The 24,388-nt window shown below is 55.4% G+C and overlaps 1 protein-coding gene across 1 annotated transcript in view; it reads right to left on the reverse strand.

Annotated features, from left to right (window-relative positions):
* SHC3 (SHC adaptor protein 3) overlaps positions 1-24,388 on the reverse strand; it is a 101,354-nt gene that overhangs the window by 36,398 nt on the left and 40,568 nt on the right. The window contains exons 3-5 of the mRNA XM_042912841.1: positions 7,424-7,487; positions 5,254-5,373; positions 2,484-2,537 (exon numbers count right to left, since the gene is read on the reverse strand). Of these exons, the coding sequence (XP_042768775.1) occupies positions 2,484-2,537; positions 5,254-5,373; positions 7,424-7,487 (238 nt within the window). The remainder of the gene's footprint in view (positions 1-2,483; positions 2,538-5,253; positions 5,374-7,423; positions 7,488-24,388) is intronic.

The raw sequence follows: 24,388 nt of genomic DNA on the forward strand, positions 1-24,388 counted from the left end.
TAGAGCACAAAGCAGTGAGTAGTTACACACTGAGCACCAGAACAAGGGATCGAACCTGGGATTACTAGTTTTATTGAAACATCTTCCAATTATAATGGTTACAAGCCAGTGCGGAACGGGAACCCATGCACAATGCGAACATGCATTTGGGCTTGGTTAAAATAGGAACTGACCAGGTTTCCTGTCCCCTGGTATCGTGACGTTTTATGCATCAGAAACAAATAAGAAAAAAATATAAAAAGGTTAAAAGCACCCAGTGCTTCCTTTTTCTTTTTTAAAAGCAAGGAGGTGAGGAAATTTGAGGCTCGCAGACCTGTGTGCACCCTGGAGAACAGGACAATTTGAACAGAAGCCTGTGTCCTTGGCTTCCTGAGCCTTCCGTCTCTGTAGGTCCGCTCATAGCATCATTAAGTTGAGGTTTGAGACAAGTTCTTGGAAGAATCTGTCGCTGCGGGTACGTACTGTTTCTTCCTTTTATTTTGCAAGCTGGGTTACCTCCCAAATTTCGGAAACTATGGCTACGAGCATCACACGGGGCCAGCGGTGAGACGCCTCTGCGAGCTGACTGGAGCCACGTGCAGACACAGGTGGAGGCGTGAGGACAGGTGCACGTGCAGGTACACAGCAGGTGCACCTGTCCCTCGAGATACAATCTCTAGTGGCAGACTCCCACTTGCTAAATGTATGTCTCAGTGAGGTCTTTCGCTTTATGGTAAAATGTAAGAGATTAAGGGATTGGAGGGAAAGTAAAGGAGGGGAGGGGAAGGAAAAGAGGAAACCGCGGGGAGAGATTTTGAGGACTAGACCCTAAAGGAAGAGAGCATGAGTCAGCGGAGGTGCTGAGGGTGGTCCAAGGGTGCTTTGCCATATTCTCTTGGTCAGGCGGGGGTATAAGGGCAAGGAACCACGCGCAGGGTGGCCGAACCCCTCTCCTGCCAGTGCCCTTGGCCCAAGGGTCTGGCTGGGCTTGACGCCTCCTTGGGGGAGGGGGGGGCGGCTGCAGGAACTGGGGCAGAGGCGGGGGGCGTGGGCTGTCTGCAGCCGAGACACCGAGGGCCGTGACTCCACCAGCCTTTAGAGATGTCGAGATGAGAGCCAGCAGTGGAAAGCGCCCACCCGCTCGACTTGCTGTTCATGAGCCAGCAGCAAGCAAAAGCAGTTCCCCAGGTAGAGGGAGCAGGCCGGGAAGGACACACGAAGTCCTCACAGCCTGGGAAATACCCCCTTCCCGGCCAGACCAGGACGGGATCTCCGCACCACACCGGCTACTCCGGCTGCCCTGGACCCGGAAACTTGCACATAACGAAACAGCAATAACAACAAAAACACCACTTCTAAGCCTCATTGTTTTATTATAAAAGACTTATTCGACAGCAAAAGGACATCATGCCAGGATATAGAGCAATTTTTCTTTTTGAGTAAATGTAGCTTCAAGAAAACACTCACTCGGTCGTCCTAATTTTTAAATACTTCCCCAGACTGGTGAAAACGTGGCCCGGACCAATGAGAAATGGTAGGAGGGCGGTCTTGGGGGCGGGTGTTTTCTCCCTCACGGCTCCAAGGGCTGACTGGCTCTTCTTCCCTGGAGATAGTTTCCTGCCTGCAAGCTGTTTCCAAGGGCTGGCCAGCAACAGTGAGCAGCAGTTAGTGTGTGTGGGTCTGGCTCTGCTGGGGGCGGGGGTGGGGTGGGGGGGGTGGGGGAGGAGGAGGGGGAAGAGCGGGAAGAGCAGAAAGGGAAGAGGGGGAGGAGAGGAGGAGGGGAGGAGAGGAGAAGGAGGGGGGAGGAGGAGAATGGAAAGGGAGGAGGAGGAGGGGGAGGAGGGAGGTGAGGAGGGGGAGGGGGAGCAAGGGGTTTGTGGGTCCTGCCTCTCATGACGCCGAAAATGAGCACTGACACCATCTTGACCAAACGTGAGGAGTGAATTACCTTGTGACCTTCTTAATAAAAGCAGCAATGCAAAAATAGAACATTCCCATTCTGCCTTGCCCCCTCTCTCTCCCTCTCTCTCTCTCTCCCTGCACTCCCTCCCTGCTGGCAAAGCAAACCAGTAAGACTACAACATTAAATGTGGGTAGAAAAATTCCAATTTCAAACATCTATGAATAAACCAGACTAAGTCAACTCACAGGCTTCGCGTAGACTTCAACCGCGAAACCGAAGGGCCCTGCCGGAGCCCAAGAGAAAAAAGGAACGAAGCAGGACCCACAGTGACCCACAGTCATCAGACGGGGCGCCTGACGGCTGACACTGGGGCGCGGTCCCAGGACCTCTTCAGAAAGCCAGTACTTGGAGGACTTTTGACCGCTTTGGGCTAATGGAACGAGAACTAATGGTGGTCGAGAAGGGCTTACGGAACCAGGTGGGGGGAGAGCTGTCATCACAGTTACCTTTCCCGATCGTGCCCTAGAACGCACCCCTGGGAGGAAGGCCCCTTCTGGAAAAGTCCCAACGAGAGCAAGGGAAAGCAGCCCCGGGCACTTACCGGGTCTCCCCCGGAGGCGAACGAGATGGACTGCATGTGGTGGTTGGCGATGATCTGCAGGCCCAGGACAAGAAAGGAGACACGTCGTTAGTGCCCGCCCCACGTCCTGGAAAAGCCACCGTCTGTCGGCAGGCGATACGACGAGGTTTCCTGAGAATCCGCAAAACTGGTACCCGGCGCAAATAAAGGGATGGAAGTCGTCACACCAGCTGACCGCCGGTGGGCTTTCCCCACACTTGAGCTGCTCACTCGATGAGCTCCCTTGAGGCAACCCTTGAGGGAGGAACCACGGCCGCCGCCCGTTTCACAGATGGGAAGCCCGAGGCTGAAGGACCACAGCTAACGGGGGTCCTAACGACCTTCCCTCTCGGAGAAGGAAAGGGTCTCACCCCCACACGGAAACAGGTCACTGGTGCTATTTCTGCTGTGTCCCAGGCACTCTTGCGACCGGTTCCATCGAGGCAAAGGCCAGGGAGGACATTCCAAGTCAGTATTAAACCCGGAAATTTCCATTAGCTTTACAAACGGCAGCGGAATTCAGTAGACAGTAAATTAGAAGCTGCCCTAAATTTAAGCTGCGACGTAAGTTTCCCATGCTATTTTTATAATGTCAAAGACAATGGAATGACCTTGAATTGAATTCCGGGGTGGAAACAGTGGCCCCATCTCCATCACACCATCACCAGGTTTATTCCCGCACAGCCCCTCAGGCCTTTGGTGGCAGGCAGTCGGAAATTAACGGAGGTGAAATCCCACCGTGCGAGGAGCTTCCCGACTGTGCTCCCGAGACGCTCGAAGCAAACCTGTGTCTGAACTGGGAGAAAACCATTCGTTCTAAAATGCCAAAATGGCATGTGCAAAACCACTCGTGATCTAGAAAGATCTGAGCATATAAATGGATGGAAACAAGGAAGCCGCTCTGGAGCCTGTACCAACCCGGCCGGATCCAGCTGCCAGCGGCCGCTTGCAGCCTTCTGGAAGCTTCCTGCCTCCAGCCCCGGGGCAGGGGGCTCCCAGGAGGGCAGCAAAGCACCAGCAATCCCCACACGAGGATAAACTTCGAAAAGGTGTTGATTTCTGCTTAGTTTTTGCTTATAAGACAGCCCTCATACTGGAGTTTGGAAACTGAAGCAGGTATTATAATTGAGGGGAAAAAGCAGAAATCCTTTTGGTCACGACGTGTGGCTGTTGCTGTATCATTGTATCTCAGACCTTCGGAAAAGATGGGAGATTAAATGGAGTTTTGAGCCGGTGAATCTCGAGCAAGTGTTTTTGGCCAAGGGAGGTTCGAGGAACGCTCGGCAGAGGAGAGCGGCCGGGACTTTCACGGTTGCTCTGCACGGGGGAGGGCAGTGTCCGGCCAGGACTCCTCCTAATTTGCAACAGCCAGGCCGCCACGGGACAGCCAGGGGCGTGAGCGGGGGCTGGCGCCCACCGTCCCACGCCGTGTTCCTATCATCCCAGAGGGTGTCCCCCGCTCCTGAGCCCAGCCCCACACCCATGCTCCACAAACAGTGAGGACACAGCCAACCAGCCCCCAACCCCAGCACGGCCACGTCCCTTCCACTCCTCCTGAGTTTGTTTGTTTTTCTTAAGGGGGGAATGAGGTGTAATAGGCAGGGATCGGGACGTGCATCCCACAGAATTGAGGGCCACGGCCTGAGGATCCCTAGAAACATAACAGCAATGGCCACACTGCGTGACAGTGGATATGGGCATGTGGTGCAGGGCAGAGGGGTCCCGCCTTGCAGCCCGGGGTCACAGGTGCTCAGCCCTGAGAGGGCCCCAGAGAAAGGCAGAGCCTGCTGAACCTTCCTAACCCACCCCCACCCCACCCGTCGGAAGGACCAACGTGAAAAGACAGGGATTATCTGTCGGGCAAGTGAGGAATGGAGTAGGAGGCGGTGCCACTCGCTGACCTGGGGAACACCGAAGTCAATAAATATAAATATATTTGGCAACGCAAAGGTAACCCCAGGCACCCCCGGGAACACGGCCAGAGTCAGAGGTGTGCGGGTGGCCCATCTCTCTCCCCGTGGGGACGCATCCCATTTCCAGCTCAGGCCACCGGCAACGGAGCCCCGGGCTGCACGGGGAACACGCCCTTTTACGCGTCTGGGCGTCTTCACCCGCTGGTACCCAGGACAGCCACTGAGACACCCACTGTTCCAGCGGACAGAACTGAGGCCCGAGAGACCTAAGACACACGCTGCCAAGAAGCCGGCATCACACACGGAACCCGCCCCAACGATCGCCACCGCCGTGAGGCCTCGGCCGGCGAGCGGCAGACGTCCCGCACCGGGCGGACTCCCTCCCGTATGCCGCGTGCAGCGACCTAGGACGCCGTCAACCGCGAGTGGCTCCAGATGAGGAACCGCTAAGACAGAAAAAATCTGGCCCATTAAACCACGAGGTGCCATCCACTTCAAGGATGACAAAATGAGGAAATGAGACGTGGGCTGCGGAGTCCAAGAAATACGGTGTAAAAGGAAGTGAAAGACGGGCAAGGAGATGAGGAGTCCGTGGCAAACACATGCACCTGCTTCTACACTGCAAGTCCCTCAACGCCTTTAGACGTTACCCTTAAAAAAAAAAACGGTAATTTGCAGCAGATTCCAAGAAAACCAATTCTACCTATCATTCCGTGGGCAACCGTTCAAAGGGGCCAAAGTTTGCAGGCTAGTAAAGATTTTAGACAAATGTTCTCTGCCAGACCCAGCAGAGCAGGCAACCTTGCAAAACACCCAAGGGGGCCCGGGCGCCTACAGACCTGTTTGGAGTCGGGCGTCCGCAGGTTCAGGCTGGCGGTGGACACGGTCAGGGAGATGTTCATGCCCGCAAACTGGAGGTTGCTCTTGCCCAAGATGCTGGACAGCATTTTGCTGGGAGGCTGTGAAATCAAGCGGCCAGATTTTAGCTTCCGATTCCGGAGAGGCCGCGCTGTCACAGCCTCTCTGTTGTTCCCGTCTGCTGCACCCCCGAGCCCCCACCTTCCCGCCCTCACTGGCCACGTGAAGGAGGCTGTGCCACGAAGGAGTCGGTAGGCGGGATCCAACAGGAGGACACGGATTCTGGGACTCGCAACAGGCAGCCACAAACACGTCATAACACGTCATGTGCACACGGGGGAGGACCCTCGGGCGTCAGCACCGTCCGCGAGCAGGCAGCTCCCGTGGGGATGGGTCTCCTGTCACTCGTAAGCCCAGGAAAGGGCCACGGGCCAGTGCTCACAGCTTCCAGGCTCAGATACTGGTTCCAGCCCCCCGGGAGCTAAATGGCAGAGCCAGAGGAGCAGGGCGCAGCTCAAGGGGCCGATGAACATCCCGCGGAGTCTCGAGACTGCTCACTGCTGGGGGCCTTGGGCCGGAACGTCCTCCAGGCCGGTGCTCACACGGACGGCCCGGCCCAGGGACGGACCACCGGGCTCAGCTCAGTTAAAATCCTTGGCACAGGGCCCAAAGGACTGTGTTTCCCCACCAGCCATCCCTGCCCGCCGCCCCCCCAACCCCCAAAGGCCAACACTTGTATCTGGGTCCAGGGCCCCCAAGCCATCTTCCCTGTCAGATTAGAACACGCCCTCTTTTGATACGCTAATTACCGCTGGTTCTTAAGCCGTTTTTAATCTGACAGAGCTGTTTACAAATAGAGAGGCCTGGGCCCCTTCCCCCGAGATTCTGATTAAGTCATACCCGAGGCCATCAGCCTTGTTTCTGCCACCCTCCCCGGGCTCTGAAAGAGGACGCTCCCTAGCTCTGTCCTCAGACCCCCTCCTAGTGACCCTACGTGACAGTCAAGATTCAAAGTTCTCTGCCTGAAACCCAGCTGCCTTACGGCTTCGTGGATGTCCCCGAGCTATAATGACAAAACCCACCCAGGGCGGGGGGGGGGGGGGGGGGGGGGGTGTCAACAAGCCGGCCACCTGCCTGCAAATCTCAGCCCGAGGACAGATTCCGGGACATCAGAGGTAACGCCTCACGACAGAGCAATAGAGTCCGGGCACAGACAGTCCTGACAGCGGCTATTTAGTTCTGTACCTGCCAGACTTCTAACCAGAGAGGTTTTCTGAGCTTTCTCTTAATCCACTTTCTCCCTAGCCGTCTAACCATCTCCAGAGTGAAAAAGTCAAACCCAAGGTTGAATGTATAGTCCCTGGAGCCAGGTGACATGGGCCTGAGCCCAGCCTACCCCTACCCACATCTCTGTGCCTCAGTTTTCATCACCTGTAAAACGGGGATATCCCGTGGCGCTCTGGAGCTGGTTGTACTGGCTAATGAGAGACAATTATTAAATTTTTAGGAATTTTGGGAGCTGGCCGTTAAAAACAGCTGCTATGAAAAGTTAATTTATGTAAACTTACAAACAAATAACTTACATTAAAAAAAAAAAAGACAACAAGTACTCAAAACTCCTCACTTCCCAGCTGCTTTTGCTACGTTACCGGTCACCTGTGCCGCTCAGGCCTTTGTGCCCGCTGCACCTGTGAACCAGGTGGAAACACCGTGAGATGACGTGTCACTGCGCGTCCTCGGGGATGTCGCTAGAGCCTGGAAGGGGCCTGGCGGAAGCACGTATGCCACGGAAACTGGCAAACGGGACAGATGAGCGGCTTCGTACTCTGAACCCTGAGGGCCGCTGGTTAAATTTAGCAGCACGGCACCCGGGTGTTCACCACCAACTGTTCTAGCGAAGAGAACTAACGCCCATAGAGGCTTCGAGGGGCACCAGCCCCGTCTTCCGTGCCGTCTCCTCACCGTCTACAGGTCTGGGCCAATGGGGCACAACTGGGCGCTGACTTGCCGGCCGTCCTGCCAACCCCAGGGCAGGGGGACCCCGAGCTCCCGTCGCTTGGAAACTGCCGACAGCCAGGTGGTGACAGGGGGCCCTGACGGGCGGGGCGTGACCGCAGGTGCTGCGTGGGGAGGCAACACAGAAGACAGTACCTTTCTCTTCCTGAAGGCTCCCTTGGCGCCAGGGACGGCTTCGCAGACACGGCTGATGGCTTCCCTTAAGGGGGCAGGAAGAGAGATCCATTTGTCACATCAGTCAGGATCCTGCAACCAAGAGACCACACGCGCGCGTCCCCAGGGAGACACCTGCCCGTGCAGTTCAGCGTAGACAGCGCGGCTCCCCATGCGGGGGTCACCCGGTTCCCTCTCTGGCAAACAGAACCGCGCAAAATGCGACCAGGTCGTCCTGAACCTCCCGCTGGCAGTGCCCTAGTGCCTCCTGTTGGCGTGGCTGTATCCTAACAGTGTGACGGGTGTCGACGCCACAGTCCATCTTACGCTGGGCTGGGATTCCGTTTAGTGGACCATTACCAGGGCACGTGGTCTCCCGGATGTTCCCTTCAAGGCCACGGTCCCGGCCCTGACCGAGCACCGCTACGGGTCACCACCCTTCCAAGGTGAATCAGAATGTTATCAGAAGAAATTTGGCTTTCTGAGTATCATGTCCAGCGTCTGCAGTTAGTAAATATCACAAAACCAAGAGAGTTCTGAAGGCGGAGAGGCGCTCGGGTGATAGACAAATGAGCAAGAAATAAGGTCTGTGCCGGGCAGTCCCCGGACCACCCGTTTATTGAGCAGCTACCACGTGCAGGTGCTGCCCTGAGAAAAGGAGGCAAGGAGGGTCCTAGGCCTAGGGGCACCTGGCTGCAGAGGGTTCGCCCGGGCAGGACACCTCGGGACGTGGGGAGGGTGCGAGATGGACCGGCTGGAGGCCGCTGGGGTCCAGATGCTGGGCCTCCAGGCGGGGAGGACGTGCTGGTAGCAGGTGCTTGAAAGCAAATGGCTCAACTCCGGGAGCGGGCCTCAGTGGGTAATGACAGGGATACGCCAGAGGGGGCTCCAAAGTCAGGAGCCCAGAAAGGGGATGGGTGAACGTGTCAGCCCCCTCGTGGGGACGGACACAATCGTAAGAGAGCACAGGAAGAAATAAGCGGGGATTTGGACACACCACCGGACAAACAGGGTAACGGGTCCTCAGAAACATTCTGCAAGCTTTCTACGTGAAATACTTGAAATCATTTTCTATCGTCTAGAAATCTAATCCCCACCACAAGATAATGCTCTTAAGAGAGATCTGTCCTTGTCAAATTACCATTCAGGTGAGGCTCACATTTGCCATTGAATTCACTGCAGAGAGTGGGGAGAGACTATTCTAGAAACTCAAATACCGTGAAGGCTGTAGCCTGAATCACCATGACTCAGACAAAGTTCCTTTAAAAGGCATGAATGTTTTCAATGTTTATCCTTAGCCATTTGTTTTATAATAATGTTCCAACTGTGGTTCTATCAAAATGATCACCCAAGTACCTTTTAAAAGGCAGTTCCTATTGAGGAAGGTCAAGCTGTCTCTTTATGGAACTATATAAACCCCAGCATCTCTATTTTCTCTGTCTAATTTAAAAACAAGAAGCAGCAGCAGCTCGGCACATCTCTGCACTGTGCTTGTTATGACACATTCGGCTGAGCAAAGCGCCAAAATCCGCGATGGTCCCAGCAGGCCGGGAAGATACCCCACGGCAGGAAGCTTTCTGTAGGTCTCTCCTAAAATATCCGTAACAAACATCGGATTTCTTTCCCGATCCACCAACGCGGGCGATGAGAGAAAGAAATCAGCCTTGGGCGACAGCCTCCCAAGAGGATAGCTGTCAGCGGGGTCACCTGTACAGCATGTGTCTGAGCCAGTGGGCCACGCAGGTCGGGCCACAGGCCTCCCTGGCTGCCCGTGTGCCACTTCTGTGGGGGAGGCGGACACAGCCCAAGAAGTCCATTCCGTCGAGCAAATCCTCCCCAAGAGACTCCGGCGGCATCCCAGGGCACATTCAGAGACTCCATCTTCTGTCCTTAAGATGTGCAAATGTCAGAAATTCCAGAAAGTTCTCTGAGCTCCACCACCCAAAAAAGTCCTAAGGATCCCCTGTGTGAGATTTACAATCCCCCAACGTGGTTGCAAATCAAGCTACTCTTCAGAAAAAAATGTCCTCTGTCCATCAGTTTGCTTCTAATGCTCCCACGATAACCTGCGTGCGTGTGAATTCTCACCACACGGAGGCTGATGGCGTCCGTCTCCCTTTGAAATAAGAATGTGGCGGAACGTAGTAACTGCCACACTTAGATGCCTGATGCTGACACAAGAAACTTTAACTCCACCGTCTGACTGCAAGGGTAACCATTCTCATCGTCCCTCTTTACCACCTAGCACAGCACGTTTTGGTGAACGGTACTGTCTCAACTTTTCATTCAGCAAAAATGATTTGGCTTTCTGTAATTCCACTGAGTCCTCGGGTCAGTCTCGGGTGGCGGTGCACCTCTGTTTTTAATGGAGATCGCTCAACCGCCTGTTCAGCATGACCCCACTGGGGCGAGCCAAACCGTGACCTGAGAGCTCAGCTAACGGGAATGTGGACTCTCTGGCACGACCCCAGTCACCTGGGAGTAACTGAGCTCACTCCATCCTGGTCCCACCATCTCTCCCATTCAGTATGAAGTTCTCATCATGAGAGCCAGCTCCTCCCACACGTCATACCTGTCACGCTGGAGGGCGGGATTTGAGAACTGGGTCCTTTGGAATCATGTAGCCCCACTTTTGTCCCCACTCAGCCATCTCAGCCTGCCCACCCCACCTCCCCAAACACACACACATTTCACAGACTAAAACAATAAATAGTAGGTGTCCCAAGTGGTGATTTCTGCCATCAGGGGTTTATGTTCTAGCAGGCGGAGGGGCAATAAATAAACACGTGGAACGACAAAGTGCGATCCACTTCATGAAGAACCAAAAAGGAGAGACATACACGGTGAAGGGTAGCCGAAGACGCCACCCCACACAGGCCATGCCGGCAGATGGAGTATTCTGAGCTGAAGGCCACGGAGAAGTAGCAGGCCCCAGAAGAGCTCTCTGCCCTCCCCCCATTTGCCCAAAAGCAGGTCATAAATCTGTACACACAGCCTGTGCCCCTCTCCACAGGGAAGAACGGAGGTGAGCCACAGCAGCCCTGAGACACAGCAAAGGAACTTGGGCTGCAGCTAGCTCCCCCTTCCCATCAATTCCCCCCACCCCACCCCACCCCTGTCCACGCACTTGCCTCCCCACATGTCAACAAGGGGTTCTCCAACAGGTTCCCCCCTAGAAACCCCAAATTCTTTTCCTGGGTTTTGTCACTTCCCTATGGATTTCTTGTTCTTTGGTAAGATGTGAGATAAGCCCAAGTTCTAACCACTTCTTTGAGTTACTCATCACTGAGTTTCCCTGCCTGCATGTGTACTGTATACATTCATCACCTGCTTCCCTCCTGTTAGTCTGTCTTTTGTCTGCCTTATTTGCAGAACCCTAGCCAGAGAACACAGGAGGGCAGAGTGAAAAAGTGTCTTCCTCCCGTGGAGTGACAAATACGGTAATACATACATACCCAAGGGGGACAGAATGACCAGTGAGTGGTGTTTCAGTGTCTGGGCAGCATTCAGGAAAAAAATCACACTGGGTTTCCATCTTGCACCTTATATGCAAATAAATCCTAAATGGATTGCAAACTTAACTTCAAGGTAACAAAACCATAAAAGTACTTAAAAAAAAAGGAAAAAACCTGGGAGGAATTTTTTTATATTATCTTTGAGTGGAAGGATGATACAAATCTTGAACATAAAAGGAAATATTGACACACTTCAGAGCATAAAAATAAAATTTTATGCAGAAAAAAAAACTGTAACATTTCATAGTCAACAAGTTAATTACCTTAATATAACTTAATAAGGAAAATATCAAAAACCCAATGCAAAATGTTAAAAGATACAAACAGAGTTCACAGCAAAGGACATACAAACAGCTCTTGGAAATAGGAACAAATTCTTGGCTTTACTCAAAATAAGATTATAAACTAAAGCCTATGCTAACATGCCACTTAAACAGCCAAAGGTTCGAGCTTGAGACATTATAAGAAAGCCCCGCATGTGGGTAAGAAGCAGTTCAGCACAGACTCTGTGGGGCAGACTGGCCTCATCCTAGGAGAACGGGACTTGCACAGACCCTCCATCCAGCAGACCCACTCCCGGGAACCTACAGTCTAACACCTCGGAGGCGCGCCAGAGGCCCTGGGCATACCACCACTGACTGCAGCCAGGTTGTTAATAGGATGGAAAGCACTTGGGGGCTGTCACAAGAGCCAGTTCGATAAATGACAGCAACTCCTCCAAAGAGACCACCAACACGGTGCTGGTGATGGTGCCCTCTGTGCCCTTAACCCTCTCCCTCCAAGCCAGGTCTTGTTCCCACAATCTGCCCTGCAAATTCCAACACCCGCCACGGCCCCAAATGCAGTGGGCAATGTGCCACCCTCAGCTGACGCTCCTCTGACGTCTTCTGCCCTCCTGGGTGCTCTTTGCCAGTTTCTCGCCTTCCTGTGATGTGGCCACAGGACTCCATCCTGCCCACCTCTTCTCTGTCCTCTGTGCAACTCGGACAAGTGGACGAACAGGGTACAGTCCGAGAACCAGTTCACTGCCCCCGACTCCTGTCTCCGTGCACGCAGGGGCCCAGCTCCTCCCTGGCCCTGGATGAAGCCCCAGACACAACCCGTATCTAACGCACCCACTTTCGGACAAGAAAATGTCCCCAGTCACTTATAAGTTACTCTATTTTCAGTAATAAAGATATCCAGCCCAGCATAACAGTAAAAACTCTGAACGTCATTTAAAAGCAGAGCCCTCCTCCCCCGCAGCCAAGGAAAGAAGGCTCCTCCAACCTTCTAGCTGCAGCGTCTGACCCCTTGGCTGGGTGGGGCGCGGGGTTACGTGAAGAGAGGTCGTCAGGTGCACGCGGCAACCCCACCAGCCCCGGGGCTGGGCCCCCGGCGGGACTGAGGGCTGCATCTGGCTCCTTGATCCTTTGGAAGGCCCTCCCCTGGGAATAAGTGGGTGCCTGTGCTGTGAGATGCACAGTGTTGGTCCCTCACCCACCCACACACCCATCCCCTCCGCCGTCCACACCCATGGGGCAGCTGTAACCCTCTTGCGGCTGACGGGGCCTCAAACTAGTAGGAAACCCTCGGGATGGATCCCGTGGGCTCAGGGCCCACATGAGGTGCCCCCTGACCTTAGCCCTTTAGCCTGGTCGCCAGCAGGAGGCCGTCAGCAACGCCCACTCCTGGTATGGAGACCATCAGTGCACTGGGCCTCCCGGACTCTAGTGACAGGTGCCAGTCTGTGTCATCTCCATGAAGCCCCTCACTCTGTCTGAAGTGAGAAGGAACCACCTCGCCTCTCTCTGGTGGGGGACAGGGGTGGGATCACAGGGCTCTATGCCTGCCAGGCAGAAACTGCCTCCTTATCAGGCCCCTTGTCCTGCGGTTCCTCTGTGCTGGGTGCTGGGCAAACAGCAGCAAAACACATTCCCACCGCCATCTTGTCTTCCCAGGCCCTGTCGGGTGACCCCACGCCTCAGCCTGTCAGGACTGCTGGAGCTGAGCCCTGGGGCCTCTGCGGTTCCCCGGCCTGCACTCGCCGTAAGGGGTCCTACCGTCTCTGCTCCAAATACCTCGCTCATCTTTACGTCCAGCCCCCACGTCTCCTCCAGTGCCTGGACTGTGGAGACCATTCCCACACCCAAGTGACGACTCCACCGTGTTGTTTCAAGCCTTCTCAGATGTCACGCTTCAAACCAAGCCTCGACTGCCCCCCCCCCAGAACTTCCTGCCCCCCCTTGTCTTCCCTGGGGCAACTCCTCGGGACCACGGTCCACAGGGCTCCCCCCATCCCACACTAAGGAGCCGTCTATGATTCTGGAGGACCACCCCACACCAAACCCATCCCCTCCCGACCACCGAGGACCAGGCAAGACAGTGTGTGTTCTCAAGAAACGTGTGGAGGAGAGCAGGGGTACGTGGGAGAGTCTAGAAGGAGACGACAGCTGTTGTGCGCTGTGCACTGTTTACTACTCGAGCACAGACCCGTCGTTCAGAGAAAGGAGAAGGCAAGGGCACCTGCCAGCAAGGAAGCCTCCATGCAAAGCGGGCTGGAGGCCAAGTGAGGGGAGAGCAAGATACCATGAGAAAACGCACGCTGGATCCAGGCCCAGAGAGGAGCGCGACGCACGGTGGACGCGTGAGGTGCGGCCACACAGAGGGGTGTGCCGGGAGGCGACAGACCGTCAGATCTGCAGAGCCGTGCAGGGCGGGGGGTTCTGACCCGGAGGTGGCTGAGGACTGACAAACCACAGAGGCCCTTCAAGCAGGCTGACGAGACAGACACAGAGTTGAATGGACATTAGCCGCTGTGTGTGGGACAAGGCAGTGGCTGAGAAATGGCGGGCAGGGAGGCCAGCGAGATGTCAATGGCAGAAGCGACAGAGCAGACCCTTGGGGAAGACACCCGGAGGCCTGCCTAGCTGTGGCGAGTGACACCCAGGTGGTCCTGTCAGGGGACGGCGGCCTCTCTGCCTTCCAGATGACCATCTCCATCCCGCAGCCATGAGACACGGGTGGGCGACGCAGAGCCACACAGCCGGCCACGCAGCGAGGACGGAGTCGGGAGGAAGCGGCGTCCCCTCATGCCGTCCACGGGCACCACCGGCCACCCAGAGCCTCCATCCGGCACACACAGAGTTACACGTGAATCTCAGACACCGGAGACACTTCAACCTTAACTTCTCGAAAGTAATTTCCCCGCGATGGGTTGAAACTGCCTAAATCTTCCAAAGTTAAGCGTGTCGCACGTAGGTCGCAAGCGTAAGAGGAGCCGTGAACCCGGAGATCTGTGCGGCACTCGAGAAACCGGGGCGCAGCCAACCCAACCTCGCCGATGCCTCACAACCTGCGGAGTCACCCGAGACCTCATAACCCCGACGGTCTCAAGTGTGTGCTTTGCCTCCCACACACGTACACAGTAGGCGCCAATACCTGCCGGCTGATGATGACCAAACGTGCAGAAGCAACAGACCCTGTAAGTTCTCATCAAACCCAAGAGGAAACCAGGAATGAGGCTCCTTAAGGAGCGAGCCCCGTGGGCGAGCATCTCACGAAGATGAGCCCGCGGGAATGAGGGGAACGTATGGACGCAAGAGTAATGCCCACCTGTGGCAACACTGAGGCTGATATTCCTTTTGGTTAGAAGAATGAAGCTTAGGGATGCCTGGGTGGCTCAGTCGGTTAAGCGTCTGACTTCGGCTCAGGTCACGATCTCACAGTTCGTGGGTTCGAGCCCCGCGTCAGGCTCTGTGCTGACAGCTCAGAGCCTGGAGCCTGCTTCGGATTCTGTGTCTCTCTCTCTCTGCCCCTCCCTTGTTTGCACCTGCCTCTTTCTCTCTCTCTTTCAAAAATTAAAAAATAAAATAAACATTAAAAAAAATTTTTTAAAGAATGAAGTTTAAAGTTGGCTTGAGGTCACGAGGAGTGTCACAGACATCCTTGACAGATTGTGGGGGGGGGGCTTGCTTTTGCCTCACAAACACGTTCCCTGATTTCCTCTTCCCTTTAAAATTCCCACTGTTGGGTTACAAAAAGCCTGCTTCCAGCCCACGGCTTCAAGATGCTGATGAGCCGAAGGCAGGACCGACGCATGCCCTGGAACTGCTCACCTAGACAGACACAGTTTCGTAAGGCGGACGAGTCCGCACGCGGTCGGGGTGGGGCCAGAGGGCGTCACTGCCTTCAGGGCGCCACAGGGTGTGGCTGCCCCACAAGCGAGGAGTCCACAGGCCCGCAGAAACCCTGCACTTCGGCCCCTGCTACCAGATTTAAGAGCCCCTGATCTTTCTGCAGAGATGCGTTTTCTGAGATCAAGAGTCACAGGTACAGAACCCGACTCCATTGACAACTGCTCCCTGCTGGCAAGGCAGGAGTCCGGGAGAGACAGGCGCACAGGACCCCAAGGCCTCTGGCCCTCCGGATGCACCTGCGAAAACAGAAGGGTCGCTGCAGGGTCTCTTCCATGAGCTCTCAAGGTACAGCCTATCATGCACACACACCTGGAAGGCAGGACCGTTCGTACTGGCATCATAGTTGGGGAAATGGAGGCAGGAGAGTTCAGCCAGATGCCCTGGGCCACACAATTAGCAAGCGCCTGCTCCTCGGAGCCCAGGGAGCGGGACACTGGACCACAAATCCCCGGCTACAAAGCCCGGCCGCGTGGGAGGGGCACAGACGACCGCTAGCCTGTGGACTCCGGGGCCCTTGCACCTGCTCCCCAGCAAGGCCACGCACAACGGGACTTAGGCTCCGTGGTCCTCACAGAATCACGAGACCCTGGACATCCTAGGTGCCGTTAGAAGCCACCGGGAGCTTGAGGGGTGTGCCCCACGGCTGCCGTGGGGGCCAGAAACCAGGGCCGTCGTGTCCAAGAACGTGCCTCGGGGGATACAGAAACCGCGTTAACCTGTGCTCCGCGGATGCACCCAATGACGCGCACGAATCCTAGCGTGATCGTGCCACAAGAGAGGTCAGATGGAAGGGTAGGTGCTGTGTGCTCCCAGTTATACGTGAAATGCCGGGAAACGCAAGTAATCTGTAGAGATGCAGCCGTGGTGGCCGGGGCTGGGTGTGGGGGGTGGGGGGTTGCTGCGGGGTCCCCTGAGGCTCAGGGCAGGTCTCCATCACAGTCCTAAGCCATCACCTTGGGGCGCCTGTCCTGTCCCGTGCTGGAGCCCAGGAGCCTGAGGGCCACCCCCACACAAGCGCCACCCCCCCCCCCCCCGTGAGCTCCGCAGGTGGGAGGGTGCAGGTCTCAGCCAGCAGCTCAAACCAGGTACACACAACAGGAGAATCTCACGTGCGACCCTGTTCAGCAGTCGTGTGCCACGCAGACGTGGCCTCTGCGATTACTTTCCATACATTATGACATTTTGACCCCTTAAAAAACCCTTCCTGGCTGGGGAGAGATGTCCCCCCGCCCCCACCGCCTGGGACCGGCCAATTCTTAGCAAAGGGCCCAGCCCAGAGCTCGCCTGTGATGGGCAAACCCACCCTCCCGGAGCCAGGCCTCCCGTGGCTGGCCGTGCACCCAGGAGGCACCATCCCTCTGCCTAAATTGTCCCAGGGGCCAGGGCCAGGCAACTGGGGACCCCCCGCAGCTCAGAGCCCACTGAGATTGTCCAAACTGGCCGACCCCGTGCCGGTCGCCCTGCCCTGCCCCGTCTTTCCCACAGAAGCTCCGTGAAGCCTCTGGCTGGGCTCTCCTCTCCTCCCGTCCTCTCCTCCTGCCCATCCTGGCCTCCCGCGCGGCCCCGCTGAGTGCTGTCCCTCCTGTCTCTGCATTTTCCTAGCTTCTTCCGGGTAGGTTCTGGCGGCCGCACCTGACTGACCACCAGATATCAGCAAAGAACAGGCGCCCAGTGAGTTCCCATCAAGCTTTAGGGAATGAAAACAAGAGTATGATCTTCCCACGATTAGCCATGTGTTGGGGAACATTCCTGAAATGCCATCAAAAGTCTTCAGAGAAAAAAGCAAGACCCTCCCTCTGTCACTGTCCCCAAGCTCCAGACTCTGGGCTTGCTCGGAACGGAAGCCCTCTTTCCCATGAGCGGGGACGGAGGGGACACGCTTGGGGTTCATCTTCCCTTGTCTGTTGCCGATGAGGGCCACCAGGACAGGCAGGGTGCCGCGGGGAGGGGGTGCAGAGGGCTGTCCCCTCTCTCCGCAAATCACTCTTCGGTTCTTGCAGATCCAAGCTGGAAATTATGAATCCAGAACTCAGGTGACAATTCGCCTTGCAAGTGACTATGTGTGGTGACATTTCAGCACCCACCGGGAACGTGGCACAAGTTCAGGATTGGGAGGTTCAGTACGTGCGGGAAAATCCCATCACACGGACTCCTCCTCAGGGCCAATGCTGTCTTCCTGTATCTGACACTGAGAGGTTCTCGATCACTGCACCAAACAGCCCCTTCTGACTTCCATTAAGAGAAAATGTGAGGCACCGTGTGGCAGCAGGCTGTCCAGGGGCCCCGGCCACCCCGCGGCACACTGCGGTGGAGACGGGCTGGGGGCCGGCGGGCAGGCGGCCGCTCATGCTCCGCTCCGACCAGCTTCACAAGCCCACAGAAGGTACGCAGAACCCAGTCCCAAAGAGGCACATTGACTTTCCAAAAGAGGGGCGCAAGGCTCCACCCTCCCCCCAGGGTGTGAGCTATAGAAATGCCCCTCAAATCCCTGCACCGTCCGCCCCGGCAAGGAATAGACACACGCTGCTTTGCCAGTAAGACCTTGTGGATCCCGGCACGCACGGAGGTTCACAGGGGGTGGCTAGGGCACAACGTGAATGCTGCCCCCGCCGCCCAGCTCTGTGTGAGGCACTGTCTCGTGGTCTCTGAGGACCTAGTGGCACCATCCGTGAACCCACAGAGCGTCTTAACATTCACGGGGTGTGGCTCGGGGCAAACGCACGATAATGATCCATGTTCCCATCCGCAGTATTCTAATCAAAGCCACGAAGACGCATCTTCCTTCACAGCCGAGAGAGGAGCTTGAACCGACGGAGGCGTAGGAAATGATCCTCAAATTGATTATTCAGCGCACCCCCGAACAACACAGGTGTGAGTTGCAGGCATCCGCCTGGATGTGGATTTTCTTTTACAAATACCGTACAGTCCTGTAAATGTATTTCCTCTTCCTTCTGATCATCTTAATGCCGTTTTCTTATCTCTAGCTTACTTTTTTTTTTAATTTTTTTTTTAACGTTTACTTTTGAGACAGGGAGAGACAGCATGAACGGGGGAGGGTCAGAGAGAGAGGGAGACACAGAATCTGAAACAGGCTCCAGGCTCTGAGCCGTCAGCACAGAGCCCGACGCGGGGCTCAAACTCACGGACCGCGAGATCGTGACCTGAGCCGAAGTCGGCCGCTTAACCGACTGAGCCACCCAGGCGCCCCTCTAGCTTACTTTGTCGTAAGAACATAGCACATGATACGCATGACATAAAATGCACGTTAGTTAACTGTTTCTGTTTTCAGGGAGGCTTCAGGTCAACAGACCACGAGCAGGGAAGTTTTTGAGAAGTCCACGTTACACATGGACTTTTGAGTCCGTGCGGGTCAGTGGCCCTAATCCCGCGCGCTGTTCAAGGGTGAACCATAAATGCGTAATTACATACGTGCACATATATACACGTATACACATAGAAACGGCGTCAGAGACAGAGAGAGCAGAGAACTGTAGACTCCCGGCGGCTAATTCTGGCTCGAGACATGACACACACTCACATTGACCATAATCAGATTCATTTACAGACATATGGTCCCTAGAAACATATGGTCCCTAGAAAATGATAGGAAAATAAATAGATCCGTGTGTAAGCACCAGCTACTGGAAAGCCCACTCTCGGACGTGTATTAACGGTATTATCCTTGGTCTTATCTGCCGAGACCGCGTGGAGGGCGGCCGGGGGGTCGCGGGTCCTCAGCCACCAGGGGCCCGCTGTGCACGTGCACACCCCTGCATGCACACGGACACGTGTGCACGCATCCGGTGGCCCCAGACATTCTTGCCTGAGGGGCACAAATCCTCAGGAAGTCAACAATGCAAGCAGAAATGAAACGAATGTTCCCGTTTTCCAGTCAAGGAGACTTCGGCACACAAAGTGAAGGAGTTGTCAGCCAGTGCAGAGGCTCTGTCCCCAAAGGAAGGAATTCGTGTCTCCCTGAGTCCTGAGGGAACAGACCACTATCTCCCAGCACCGGCCCCTCGCATCTGGAGGAAATACGTGCAGATCCCCTGAGGCGAAGCAGAACCGATACGCTGCCCACAGCAAACTCACTCGTGCCTCCCAGCAACTTAGGGGGCCGTCCCAGCCAGCTTCCCTCCTGACCCTGGGGGGCCGTCCCAGCCACCTCCCCGCTCAGGACACCTGGGAGTCGAGACACCCAGGAGTCAGAGGCTGGGAGAGCCAGGCCGCACCCCACGCTCCTGCCCCTTTCGGGGATGCTCCTGGCTGCCAGATTACCGACAAGGACAACTCCAGATTATCACGCAAGCTAGCTCTGGAAGACGGGAGATGTGAAATACAAGAAGCCAAAGAAGAAACCCCTAGAAATAAGCACTCCACGGACACCATTGTTCTTTTTCCAAAAATGTGTTTAATATCAGGCAAAGAGTTACAGCGCCATCGGCCAAAAGGACGACGGTCGGGCAAAGCCAGCCCGAGGTGCAAGGTGGGGACGAGAGCGGTGGGGGGTGGGGGGCACGGAGAACGGCAGGATTCGTCAGGCGGCCCTGGCTCCTGGAGGTGCCTGCCCGAGGCCGAGGGAAGGGCCTCTGGGGAGAGCCCATCTGCAAGGCAGGAGAGGAAGGCTGGTCTGACTCTTCCTCATCCAGCACCTTGTGACTCGCTCCCCTCGTGCGGGAGGCACACGCTCTGGAGAATTTACTGGGATGAGACGCGTTTCCCTTTCCTGATGGCACAGTATGTTCACTGCAGACCGGGGGCATCTGCTCTGCTTGGACGGGGCATCGACTTTCCGTCCACATCCTTCTGCTCCCGTGTACATGTGGAGACGAAGTCCCTCTGATTGACTCTGGTGGGGAGAACGGGCACGAGAGAACGAGGTCAACCTGGGTCAACCTTCAGGGAGCATGTCTGGCACTCGCTGGGCGTAAGGTGTCTTGATTTAAGGGGCGGAACCTGAGGGGACCTGGGGGGCGATGCGGCCGGGAGGGCGGCATCCGGACTCACAAAGACGGACTCCGCCGTGTAGGAGGGTGGCTCGCACATGCACACATGCACACGTACACACGTGTCATGGAGAGGCAGCACGCCCAGCAAGGGGGACAGCTGACCTCTGTCTTCACGCCCCTCGTCTCTCTGAGCCACTCCCCCTCAGATGTCAAGGCCATTCTTCCCATTTGGAAAAAAAATAACGAGGACAAAAGGAATTAAGTTCAGAGAAGGTGTCTAACTCTTCCCAGAATCACACCGTATTAGAGGAGTCAAACTCCGAATTAGATCCTCGGGGCTCCAAAGCCAAGCTTTGCCACGCGTGGTCTCCTCTAAGACTCATGTAATGCACACGGTGACCCGGGGCCACACTGCCGTCAGCCCCACAAGAGTGAGCAGGCATGCACCCCAGGTCTCACAGGAACGAGGGGTGCCCCCCACCAGGTCAGCGCAGCACTGGGCACGGCCCCTGTGCCCTGTGTCTTTGTCTCTCATGAGAACGCAGCATGCCGGCCTTGTCCTGGAAAGCTCCCCAAGGACACCGTCACGAACATACACCAAGGGCCGGCACCCAGGCTGGTTGAGCCAGGACAGGAGGGACTAGGACGCGCATCGCATGCAGAGGACAAGGCACAGGTGAGCACAGATACATCACTGTCCGTTTTGCTCTCCACCCACGGCCACGGCCACGGAGCCAGCACTGGGGCGGCCCTTTCCTCCCTCGGGCCGGAGTGTGTGCACAGCAACCCAGACCCACGGGTGGTGGGACGGACAAGGAGAAGAGCCAGTCCCGCTGCGTGGGCCCAGAGCTGATGAGAGACGGCAACACCAGTCACATGGAGTGAGGAGGAGGAGGGAGGTCCACATCCAGCCCTTGTGACATGGTGAAGGCCTGGAGAAAGACAGGATCTCCGCTCAGGTGCAGGGCCAGAGGGGGATGCCATTTGTTCCTAAGCACAAGCTGACGCCCTGGTATTCCGGGGGCACAGCGGACAGAGGGTGACCCAGAGCATGACCCAGGACGGGGAGCCAGGAAAACAGGCCAGAAGCCACATGGCTGGTGCCTTAAATCCGGCAGGGGTTATGTTGTTGAAGAGACGCGAGGGGAAGATGTCTGGGGCAGATATGAGGCTTTGTGACACAGACAGACACGGAAGAATCTCTCAGGAGCAGCGTGTCAACAGAGAGACGAGGGGTGAAGGGGGATCCCATGCGTGTGGACGCCAAAACCGCGGCCGCAGCGACAAACGAGGCGTGCTCGCGTGAAGACAGCAGAAAGCGTCGCTGGAGGACAGAAGCAGGACCCGCACAGGCAGAAACTCGTGCCACGTCCTGGACATAAAGTCGTGGTGTCATTCAGTATAATTCTCCCCAAAACAGTTATGATCACTTCGATCATAACTGCAATCCTGATGAGATCGTTCTGTGCTGAACGCTACGACGTCAGAACACAGAAGAAAGTTCGAAAATGATGAAGAATTCTTTTTAGTCGACAAGAAAGCACAGCAAAGGGTGGCGGGTCCCACCAGGGCGGATGTGTCTATGGATCAGAACCGCACACGTATCGGTGTCCAGGAGCACAGCCAAGTGTCCAAGGGAATTGAGGGGACGAGACGGAGGCATCTCAAGTCCACGGGGGAATCCGGGCTGGGCACAGTGGCTATCTTGTCACAGGTGGCATGAAAATCCAAATGTGAAAAGTAAATACAAATATTAGAAGATCATCAGCGTAATCTCCCCACGAGGGAGACATTCAAGACAGGAACACGGGCCTTGATAAACACACTCTAATTTAAAAGTTTCACTGTAATGCAAAATATTTCCAGCACACGCCCAGCGTGCAAAACACTGCCACGAATTACTAAGAAAACGGAGGGGAGCCCAGCAGAAAAGTGGACAAGGGATGTCAACAGGGAATTCATTACAAAGGACTCAAAGCCGGCATGTAGGTAAGAAGGACACGCTTCCGGCACGTGAAACCCTCAAAGTCCAGCAACAGCAGCGTCGTCTGACCGTAAACCTGGTTAAAATGAACGATGTAAAAGGGGCAACAGAGCCACAACCAGGGCTTATCGCGTGTCCGCTAAGTGGCCACTGTGAGGGCATCAATATCCCAGCGTGGACATCCAACAGTGGGCCCAGTGCCCACTGACCAGGCGGATGGGTAGAGCAAATGTGGCCCATCCATCCAGGGAAATACCACTCAGCCTTGGAAAGGGAAGTCTGACACCTGCTCCAACATGGATGAACCTTGAGGACATTGTGCTAAAGGAAATAAGCTAGTCACAAAAAGACAAATACGCTTGGCCCTTGCACAACCCAGGGGTTAGGGGTGCTGACCCCCCACAGTTGAAAATCCATGTGTAACCTCTGACTCCCCAAAATCGTAACCAGTAACAGCCCAGTGTTGACCGGAAGGCTTACTGATCACGTCAACGGTGGATTAACACGTATGTGATATCCCGCCTGTATTCTCTCTACAAAGTAAGCCAGAGGAAAGAAAATGTTAAGATCATAAGGCAGAGAGAGTACATTTAAGCGCTGGACTGGATTCATCGAAAAAAATCCACGTCTAAGCAAACCCGTGCGGCTCAAACCGATGTCGTTCAAGAGTCACTCCACTTCCACGCGGTGCCTGGAGTCATCAAATTCACAGGCACGGAACGTGGGTGGAGGGCGCCGGGGGCTGGGGAGGAGGCCTGGGGGGTTGGTTTTTATGGGGACAGGGTTTCAGTGTGGAGGAGACGGGTGGTGGGGACGGCGGCACAACACTGAGACCACACCTAATGCCACTAAACTGCACACTTAAAAATGATTCAAGTGGTAAAATTTAAAAAAAAATAATGTTTATTGTTGAGAGCTAGAGAAAGAGAGAGACAGAACACGAGCAGGGGAGGGGCAGAGAGAGAGGGAGACACAGAACCCGAAGCAGGCTCCAGGCCTGCTTCAGCACAGAGCCCGACGGGGGGCTCGAACCCACGGACCGTGAGATCGTGACCTGAGCCGAAGTCGGACACTCAACCGACTGAGCCACCCAGGCGCCCCAAAGTGGAAAAATTTTTTAAAGCAGCAACTAAGGAGAAGCCAGAAACCAACCACCGTGGACCATGTGCTGCGCTCATGGGGTCGGGGCTTCCGCGGGGGCTCCCAACCACAGCCCGACCACCGGGCCCACGCAGCCCACTGAGATTCATACGAATTTTAACGTCTTCTTCCATTCTGAGCGTAATTAAATCTTCAGTATTTCCTGTCAAACGCATCATCATTTTCCGACGCACTTTTAGGCCCATAATGATAGAATCCCTGGCTCAGACTATAAATAATTGAGCTGAGGCCCTTACAGACGTGATAACAGCTTCCGTGGGACGTCCTTCAGCACATCCTGTGCTCCGCTGCTATTAAAAGGCTCTGTGGGCGTCTGGCCACATGTCGGAAAGCGCTGCCTCACATGTAAACAAACCACAGCTAAGGAATAATAAATAACATATATTTAGGCACGTATGTCTCAGAGGGTCAGGTCCTACCCCACTCCACGCGCTAACGTCGAATACGGAGGGAGGACAGTCGCACTCAGATGAAACAAGAATGTCGCCAAACAGACAAAATGGTGCCCACTGATGAGCGGGCGTAAGATGACTCTTGATTCCCCGAGAACCGATACCGTTTTACTTGCCTGTGTCCTAGACTCGGCGAGCCGGGGGAAGACCAGGACACTGGCCCCAGCCTACCCACTCCTAAGCAAGGTCTGTGCTGGACTCCATTCCCCCGGATGTGAAGGGCCAAGTTCATCCCCATCACTGGCCGGGCATGCCGTCTGGAGATCACATGTGCACCCGGCATAAAATTAAATTACTACGTGAGCCTCATCACTTACTCTACCTCTGAGGGTATGGGGGACACAAAACCGCACACAGTGTGCTCGCAAAGTTGTGGAAGAAAACTCACCCTTCCGTTTTTCTGGTACTTTTGTTTTCGAAACGTTCTCTAGTGGACGGGCACGTGCCATGTTCATAATGAAACAGAATTGAGGCTGGGGGCATGAAGGTTAGCGGAGTGTGGCGGTTTTAACCCGGGACACTGGGAAAAGTCTGAAGGCTCTCAGTCGTCCAAGTGTTGGGGCACATCTAGTGGGTGGAGGTCAGGGGTGCTGCGGGATGTCCTAAAATGCCCAAAAGAGCCCCCACAACAAGGCATGACCTGGCCCCAGATGTCAGTGATGCCGAGGCCAGGGAAGCCCTGGTCTGGAGTCTATTTTTCATCTCCTG

Source organism: Panthera leo, chromosome D4, assembly GCF_018350215.1.
Source record: "Panthera leo isolate Ple1 chromosome D4, P.leo_Ple1_pat1.1, whole genome shotgun sequence".
NCBI classification, from domain to species: Eukaryota; Metazoa; Chordata; class Mammalia; order Carnivora; family Felidae; genus Panthera; species Panthera leo.